The sequence below is a fragment of the Nesoenas mayeri genome (genome assembly GCF_963082525.1).
Source record: "Nesoenas mayeri genome assembly, chromosome: 3".
Taxonomy (NCBI): Eukaryota; Metazoa; Chordata; class Aves; order Columbiformes; family Columbidae; genus Nesoenas; species Nesoenas mayeri.
In genome coordinates, this window is record NC_137544.1 from 25,318,112 (window position 1) to 25,327,921 (window position 9,810).

General features: G+C 40.1%; 1 protein-coding gene across 1 annotated transcript; it reads right to left on the reverse strand.

Annotated features, from left to right (window-relative positions):
• Positions 1 to 2,271: 2,271 nt before the first annotated feature.
• KLHL31 (kelch like family member 31) lies at positions 2,272 to 6,291 on the reverse strand (the record flags this gene model as incomplete). Its single annotated transcript, XM_080342841.1, has 2 exons — positions 2,272 to 3,004; positions 5,120 to 6,291. 2 exons carry the CDS (start codon positions 6,289 to 6,291, stop codon positions 2,272 to 2,274), a joined length of 1,905 nt encoding a protein of 634 aa, XP_080198967.1.
• Positions 6,292 to 9,810: the final 3,519 nt, after the last annotated feature.

A 9,810-nucleotide genomic window follows, 5' to 3' on the forward strand; every position in this document is an offset into this window, starting at 1 on the left:
GCAGGTGGACTTTTCAAAGAGCTTCCTAAATACTTTTATAGGGAACAACACATGGTAGTGACTTTGGCAAAAGAGAAAATTTGCTCTCATCCACAAGAAAATTTTGGTGACTGGAATGGGCAAGAAAAGCACTTTTGTATTTAAAACAAAGCAATCTTACTCTGTTACACAATTCCATGTTTTATTCTGTGACTGTGGATTTGAATTATTACTCATTTGAATTAAACAGGATAATTAAATTAATCAAAACTGTATGACAGCACTACTCTGACCAAAAGTCATTCCAATGCGGTAGATTCTAATAACATGCAGCACTCAAAACCAGAATTTGGTATTTAAAATGGTATTGTCAGGATGCAGACACAAACCCTAAGCTAGAACTGGAAAAGAGGACCGAGTACTATGGAGTTTAATCCCAACTAACAGAGTGAATTACTTCATATCTAATACTGTGTCATGCTCATGCTGCTGCTCAACATGTAGCTACAACAAAGCTACAAAGAGCAGAGCATGAGTCCTGAAAGTGCTTGCCTCAACAATATCTGCACTTACTGATAATTTTATAGTGTTCTTCTTTTGCAAATGAGATAAAAATTTGCATGTCATATACACATTACCAGGAGCATATATAGCTTCTCCTTGGCACTGGAGCCCGGAGGTGTCAATGATAATCTGAGGACATTGCATGTGAAACCTCTATGTATTGGTTAAAATGAGTGAACTTTTGGTTATATTAAATCATTTTTGTTCCTTGTATTGCTTCTTTCTTTCCCCAAGAAATGGATATAGACATTTTGTGCTGGCCTTTGATATCAAATTCTCAGGGGATAGTATAGGCTGCATATTCCTTTGGCTCAGGGAATAGCATTAGGTTTCATGCTTAATTCCCCCACTGCATGCTGAAATTAGGAAGAAAAGTTCTTGAATGGCAGTCTGAGTTGAGGAAAGACTTCACTGTACTCACTGGGAATACTTCACAGACTTCAACAAGGAAAGCATTAGTCTAGCCTTTGGAAAAATATGAATAAAATCTCCTCAGAAAATAAATAGGACTGTAACAAAAACTCCAAAAGTAGGTACACAATGGTATGCCCAGGAAAAGGTTAGTTTGAGTGATTTTGTGCCTAGAGCTGTTAGGAAAGCAATTAAGGTATCTCTTTGGTACTATTACGGAAAGTCTCTTGGATTTCATCCAGTTTTCCCACGATCTACCATTTTCCTCACATATGCCCTACTCTTAAAGGCAGATTCTGCAGTCTTTCTTTCATCTTTGTTCCTTACTTGACTGGGAATTTGTCAGAACAATACACCATCAACCTTAGGTCCTCTTGGCATGAGCTCAGCTTCCAGATTTTGTCCCTGCTGCAGCAGTCCTAGCTCCTTGCATTGGTGAGAACCTTCTTGAATAAGAAGGTAACCTGGATGTACATTCCCAGACAGATGGAAAGACCAGGAATAGGAGAAGACACACTGACTGGCCGGCATGCCTTCCACCTGGAGTGACAGGAGAGTCACCCTGGTGTGAGGAGGAGGTGGCACCCAAGGCAGCCCTTGCCACTGGCCCATAAGGCCTACAGGAGCAAAGGTATTTTGTGGATTCAGGTCTTGAAAGCCATGTCAGAGCATTAGATATGAAAATTAAAGGGTTTCATGGCACAAATAGGAATCTCTTCTAACTTCTGAAGGAGAAAACGTTTAGAAAGATTTTTTGTGAATACCACTACCCCAAAAGGAAAGTATGCATGTGCTGTATACAAGTTTTTCCTTCTGTTTGTCAAAATAGAAAATGCTTAGAAAAGAACATGATGACATGGCCCATTTCTCATGCATGCTGAGATTTTCTAATAGCAAGATCTGATTTTCATTTTGGGTTCTGAAAGCATGTAAAACTCAATATTAAAAAAGCCTCACAACAATCTTCTGAAGCAAGTTTACTCTGTTTTACAGGTAAGGAAGCCCAGGTACGAAGAAATGAAATGATTTTCCATGAAATGATAACAGAGTGAGTCAGTGGCAAAGTCAGGAAAAAAATTCCATCTGCAGTCATGGTTTAACTTTTCCTGCTGAGAAAATTCAACTTATCCTAATACGCTCTTTCCCACCACCTGTCTTAAGATCACGAAAAGTGGCCAATTTGCACCATTAGAAAAAACAGCACTGTTGCAAAGCCAATGATTTTTTTTCCATGTAAGCACAAAAATGCTATGTAAAGGGCTAATTATACTGCTGTGCTGGTAAACATTTTTTATTTATTGCTGGTTAGACCTGTATCTAAATACTGACTGGGACAGAAGAGACTGAGCTGGCCCTGGACTCCCTTGTCTTGGTGTTGGGCATAGATATCGTACAGCAGGATACGCCCACAGTGGCCTCAGGCAGCTCATCCTCCTCCGTCCATTCATTAAGATCCGGGTTATAGCACTGAATGCACTTCTTATATTTTTTCTCTATTTCATTCCAGCCACCCACTAAGTAAATTTTCCCATTAAGGGTGGAGGCACCAGCTGTACTAACTCCCGTCTGAAGTGGTGCCACATAACTCCATTGCCCCGTGTAAGGGCTGTAACACTCCACAGGGAGAACGTCGACCCTTTCGGCTCTTCCCCCCAGCTGAGACCCCCCCATGACATAGACCCTTTCCAGAAGGGACACTGCGCAGTGCCACCCCCTTGGGGTGCTGAGGCTGGCCTTATCCTGCCAGCTGTCTTTGCTGGGGTCATACATGCACACCGAGCGAGAGTAAGCGTTGTTAATGTAACCTCCCGTGACCAGGATCCGACCATCCACCACTGCACTGGCGTGGCAGCACCTGGGCACCTCCATGGACGCCTTCATCTGCCACTGGTTCGTTGCAGGCACATAGCATTCGACCGAGGAGAGGCTCCCCTCCGAGTTGCGACCACCCACTGCATAAAGGAGGCCACTGAACACATTCAGGCTGAAGTGGGTGCGTCGCTGACTCATGTTTGCCAGGTGAATCCAGGTGTTGAAACGAGGATCATATCTGAAAGCATTAAAAGAGAGGGTGACTGTCTCACTGCTCTGCTACATTCTACAGTCTTGTCTCTGTCCCACTCCTGCTGCAGCTGCAGTGTTGCTAAAGTTTTAATTAGTTATTTAGCCCATTAGAAGTCTGTGGAATGAAACTGGTATTCTTGGTTAAATTTCTAAATAATTTTAGTTTTTGATTTGAGAAAAATGTGTTCGTATCATTAAAACCTGGTATTATTTCAATGAAGTAAACCTGACTCTCCTGTAATTTGATTTTGTAGAATAATCTCATTAGAATACTGGAAAGAGATCCTTTCGACACACAATGTAATTTTGTGAAGTTTTTTTGCAATTTACACCTACATCACAGATGTCAAAATCTACTCAAAGCGTTTTAAAATATGTTCAGTGGTGATTTATGCTTGCATCTTTTTAGTACTTTCTAACAGTATGTGTTCTTTCCCTGCCACCAAAATGGAGTAAGAATTATGTGTAAAGAACATCTTTGTTTTCTAATACCATTCCTCTCTGAAATTACATTAGCTGTCCTTGACATTTAGATGAGAATTTTGAAATAGAAAATAGCAAATTAAGACTCTCGAAGGAGTTGAGTGAGGCACATTAGCAGGCCCATCCATTTCTCCTGTTGCATTCTGAGGGGACCAGAGAATCACACAAGAAAAAGACTACGTGAAAGTAAATACTAATTGTTAGCTGTCATTAACATTGTCATCTGCAGCTCTGAAAGCAAGTCCACAGACATACCGATGTGAATTGACATGCCTGCAGTTAACAGCAGAACAGAGAGCAGAAGCCATTCAGCTGTGGACCATGAAGATTCCCCCACCTCCTCCCCACAACCCACATTTGCATCCAGCACACAGCTCCTTCTGGCAATGTAAGGCAGAGCTTAAAGTCAGATAATCAGGAGACCAACAGCATCATCTCCTTTACATGATTTTTTTTTTTTTTTTACTAATTAGATTACACAATAAAAATGATCTACAGAAACGCTCTGCAGAGGGATCTAGACCAGCTGGACCAATGGGCAAGAGATTGGCTAGGAGTGCCAGGAGAGGTTTAGATGGGATATTAGGAAAAAATTCTTCACAGAAAGGGTTGTCAGGCATTGAAACAGGCTGTCCAGGGAAGTGGTGTAGTCACCATCCCTGGATGCATTTAAAAGGTGTGTAGATGCATAGAGACTTGACACTGTTAGATTTGTGGTTGGACTCAATGATCTTAAAGGTCTTTTACAATCTAAATGCTTCTATGATTCTTTTTTCATTAACTTTGCGTGTTGGTTGATGTCTTCAGGAGAAGTTATCTGAATGTTCCTTCTGGGAGCAGAAAAGGAAGCATTGGTATGACTGTGGCTGTGTATTGCCATTGAATGTCCATAGTCTGTTTGTAGGTAAAAAGCTCAGTTGTCTCACCTCCAACATTGTCAGCTTTTAGGTTGAAAAACCTAGTACCACTATTGCATGTTAGCCTACGCACTCTTCTGATCCTGCTATCACCAGTGCAGGCCTTGGATAACTACAATAGGAATTTTAATATTTCAGAAGTGAGGTATTATTTGGAGAACACTGTAGATGAGAAATATAGCCTTCAAGAGACAGTGATATTTTTTCTAAAATATCCATAAATAACAAAGGTAAAGCATATGAATTGCAGTATAAAAGCTGTTGAAAATATGGTGGATGGTGCACAGAAACTCAGGATTATAATACTTAAAAGGTGTTTTTCAGAACTTTCTGTGAGGCATCAGAAGCCCTTGAAATTTAAGGAATCACCTTGTCTGATTCAGTGCATTTTAATCATACTTTTGAACATCCCAGAACTTCCTATTTACATGCCTATTTATTTCCTCACTTGGAGTAAATTTTCCCTGTCTTCTTCACTTCACCATGTGTAATCACGATGAAGTTTTTGCATAATTTCAATTGCATATTTCTGTTCATTCAAACTTTAATACAGACGAGCATCCATACCTCCCCAGCCCTGTTCCCTTTCTATTTAACTGAGCTGCACATGTGCATGCTGCACATCACAAACCAGCTTGGTCTATCTACCTGCATTGTGTGGAGTCAGTCTCTCCATCCCCTTTAAGGAAATACCCAATTACCTGCAGAAATTGCTGACTGCATGCTTGGCTTGGTTCCTGGCATCATTCTGGTCTTCTCCACCAGCCACATAAAGAAATCCATCCATCACTGTCACACACTGATTAAAACTTTTAGCAGGCATTTCACTCAGCTTCTTCCATCCGTTTTCAGGATCTCTGTATAAGATGTCTCTGCTAAGAGACTTTTCTGTTAGAGCAGGGCGTCCCCCAACAGTAACTAAGACTCTGAAACCTCCACGGATCCTTGTTCTTCTGGACTGCAGTGTATTCTGGTGGTAGGGAAGCAAATGGTAGTTCATGGCATCCACTAACAGCTTGTGGCAGTCCGCATCTTGCATCATTCTTGGCACAGTTTGAACATAATTGACAAGGTCTTGGGCTGAGATGGTACCAAAACGGATGTTACCTAAGAGATCAGCAGCAAATTTAACTCTTTTTTGGTCAAATTCCAGCCATTTTATTGCAATCTGGAATGCAACAATTTCAGAAGGCAACTGCAAGTCATCATCTGCAAGAAGTTCATTAATCTGATCAAAAGTAAGTTTTAAGAACTGATCGGTTTCTGAAAATTCAATGAAGTTGTCTCTAATAAACTTGTGTGCTGCTTCCTTGGTTGTTTTTAGTCCATATGTTTCTGCAATATTGGCAACATACATACAATTCTCAACATTGATTTCTTGGATTAGGAAATCAGAACACATCTTTACAAGGGTGTGAATCTGTAGATAAGTTGCTGTGGAAATAATGCTACCTATCGTATAAAGTGAGAGAGTAAGTTTCCCAGTGTAAGCATAGGTGATAACAGTAGCTAGACCCAATGGAGATACATCATTGAGGTCCACTCTTTGAGTGGCTGGATCTTTCTTTAAGATGTTGTGAAAGTACTCACTGCTTGAAGCCATCACCACCTTATGAACGTGGAAGGACTTGGTTTTGGTACTGATAGTCAAGTCACAAAGAAAATTTTCTTGTCTCATTCTGCTTAGACCTTCCAAGAGATTTGGGCTATATAATGGGTCAGAAACTTCAGATGAGATGCAGCTGAAACCATTTCCTCCATCTAAGAGTCCATTCAAGCCATTTAGTTTACCGAAGGGGCTGTCTTCCACAATTATAGTCATTTCATTGATATCTGCTTTGTTTTTCTTCACATTCTTCTTCTTAGGGGCCATGACTGCAATGAAATATTACAGCCAAGAGCTTGCTAAAAATAAAATCAAAAACATTTAGAGCTACACCGCAGTTATGAAATTTAATAGCTATGTGATTATGCAACAAATCTAACCTTTGTTAATACATAGAAATGCCACAAAAACAAAACACACAGCATAATCTGTCTTCCTAAGAACAATTATACTGCCCTAAATGGTAATATGGCTGCTTATTCATAACAATGGATACTCAACTTGTGAAGAACACACCTGTAAGTAACTAAGTTTTTAAAAATAACAAGGTCTTAAAAGTAACATTCACTTGTTATCACCACATTTGAAGAGTTAAATTCTCTAGATGAGTTTGCCAGAGTGTGAAATTTTGTAAATATATATTTACATTAGCCAGGCTCTAGATCCGAATTCATTTGTTTGAAGCATAGGAAAGATACAGGCCTCCAACATTGTTCATCCTTATTCCATGGCTAGTACAGACTTACAGGTGAGCTCAGAATTTTAGCAGGAAATATTATGAGCGGGAGAAATTATTAAAGAAAAAAAGTAAGATAAGATGTAGAGACAAAGTGATTTTTAGTATGATGTCATGTTGATTTTAGGTTTAAGATCTCCAAATTGCTTCCGGGTTTTTGTAGCTTTTGACCTTCCAGTCTGATGATATTCTGTTTCCCTGGTCAGATTCACAAATACCCTCTATTCATAGCACAATTTGCTTGCTTTTCAATATCAGTAATTTGAATTAACAACCTTACTTTTAGGATTTTGAGGCGATTCAAGCAGAAGAGGTCTAACTTCTATTTGAAAAAAAAAAAAGTCCTGCAAACTGCAGCAGGAAGTGCTGTTTTAAACAGGTTCTTTATGTGTGAAGGTTAATAATTACTCCCACAGATTTATGTTAGAACAGGTATTTGAATTAGACATGTCAACTCTAGGCAAGTTGCATCTTCCACTAAATTGAAGAAGCAAGATTTTTTCAAAAGCAATGCGAGATGCCCCCTAGGTAATTTTCAAAGGAACTATTTCAAACAAATATGTGTATATGCAATTATACTTGAAGGAAAGCACTGATCTTCAATAACACAGTTAAAACTGAATTGTTGAGATCAGCAAATAGATTCAAAAATAGCATTTATCTCCAGTATACCCATTGATTTTTAAACAATTTATACAAGCTAATTTTCTTATGATCATTGCACTTATAAAGACCAGAACCTGAAGAAATACTACTTAATGATAAAACAAATGTCTGGATTATTTTAGATCAACTTGATAAAAAACCTCCAGTAATATTTCAATCTAAAATCTCAGCACATCAATTTTTCCTTAAGCACACAGCACATAAGAGAATGGTAATTTAATTATAGAAAGGAATGGTTCCTGCCTGTGAGCACCAGGACTTTTTTTGCTGTTGCTGTGGGGTGACGACCATGTGCGGAGCAGGCGAGGGAGAAGGCCATGTGTGCCCAAAGTGTCAGCCCGTGCTGACGTGAGCTGCGATTCCCAAAATGTCAGTGTGCCAGTGCGGGGTCAGCTGCCACCCAGCTCCCCCCGCTCCGACTACATTCCAGGAGCTGCATCTGTTGAGACCTATCAGAGTCACCTCCCAAAATAGCAACCTCCCAGCCGCTTGCCATTTTAAGACAGGTTCAATCAAAGGTATATCTGGTGTTTTAGTATATTTGGTTGTCTAACATAACTTTTCTTGCAAAAAAGATATGATATTTTAAGTGTCATACATATTTGTTGGCATGGAATAAAAGCACAACAAGACTTTTGGATGTCTTTGTGTGTTATCTGCATAGTTATAGCTTTGCATATTAATAGCCACAACTTTATAGCTGGCAAGGGCATATTCTTTTGGTAGTTATATTTGTAGTTCTAAATATTTTTAGAGACTCATAACTTAAAAATTATAATACATGCAGCACTTACTGTTTATTGCCTCACTATGTCATTGCAGACCTTATTTAAATACGTGACATTTTACACTCTCTGTTCAAAAATGTCCATTCTCCAAAGCTTTTTTCCTGAAAAACTCTTTTCCATCAGCAGAAATGTCACCAGCTAGTTTAGCATATAAGCATATGAGTGACATGACATGCCAAACAAATGAAAAAAATCAAACTATCCTATAATAAATCCCAGCTACTAAATTTTGAAAACCCTGGATAATTTGTTTTTCTGTAGCCATTTGCTTTCAACTAATTTATTTCAGGTTAAAAACAATTAATGCAGAAGGACACTTGGGGTCCCAAAACCATGCATTCAAACAAACAACCTTCCCCCCTCATTTAAACTGTTACTTCTAGCCACTAAAAAAGTGAGGAGTTACAAACCTCTTACCCTCCTCAGAAAAGTGCTGTCCCAGAGCTGTTCAAGAAGTTGTCAGTGAAAATGCCTCTTCTTTGGAAATGAGAAGACAAAAGGAGAGAAAATGTGGTAAAAAAAAGAGAAGAGAAAGATCAGAGGCTACTTTGTAAGTCCCAGTTTGTGGTTCCCAGTGTGACACTTTGCTGTCACAGCGAGCGAGAGATGGGAGCCTGCGCTTGGGTGCTCTTTAAAATGACCCCTCCTCTCCGTGCCTCACTCCTGCCTCTGCCCAGCACCGGCAGCTCAGCTCCCCCGGGCTGCCTGGCCCCCAGGACCGGGCACAAGCCTGGATCCTGCCAATGAGCAGGTGCAAGGGAGGAAAACGGGGATAAAGTGAAGATGGTAGATCTTCAATAGGTAATAATTGTCCTACTTAAGTGTAGGGTGAACCACTGGGTTCTCCATGTCAAAGTTTGGTGTCTGGTCAAAAGCCAGTATGCTCAGGGAAGGGGACAAGTTTAGACTGGCCATATGGAAGAAATGTTTAACGATGAAGTGCTGAGACACTGCAACAGGTTGCCCAGAGAAGCTGTGGATGCCCCATCCCTGGAACTGCTCAAGGTCAGGTTGGACGGGTCTTTGAGCAACCTGATGTAGTGGAAGGTGTCACATGGAAGAGGGTTGGACCATTCTGTGATTATATTCTCTAAAATAACCAGCAGGAAATGCCATGGAAAAGCTGGCACTTCAGTTCCACTTTTCGGTGCTTAAGTCTGGGCAGAGGGAAGGAGACCAGGTGATGGGGATTCACAGCCATGTCCTATTTCTTGGAGTTAGGTCACTGCTTCCATAAAGACTTTCCTCGGCTTTCAAGGACACTGGCTCACATCGCCTGATACATTTGCAGAGAGATGTGAATTTTGATCTCCTGTCTCTCAAGAAGGTATCCTAACATGTGGGTTCTACCATATACTGGAATAGTTTACCTCCATCTCTTGGCAGTCAACCTCAGGAAGAGTGTAAAATCAAATCTTCACATCCCAGGAGAATTTCACCCCATGGAAGAGATAAAAGAGATGTTAGTGACTGTATGGGAAGGGAAAGATATCAGGGGAAGTGAAAGTCAGCGAAAGGGAAGATTTTCCCTTGATTATACTTTGTGTAATGCTTAATCTGGTAGGAATATTCTTATGCCTCAAATATACAACTCAG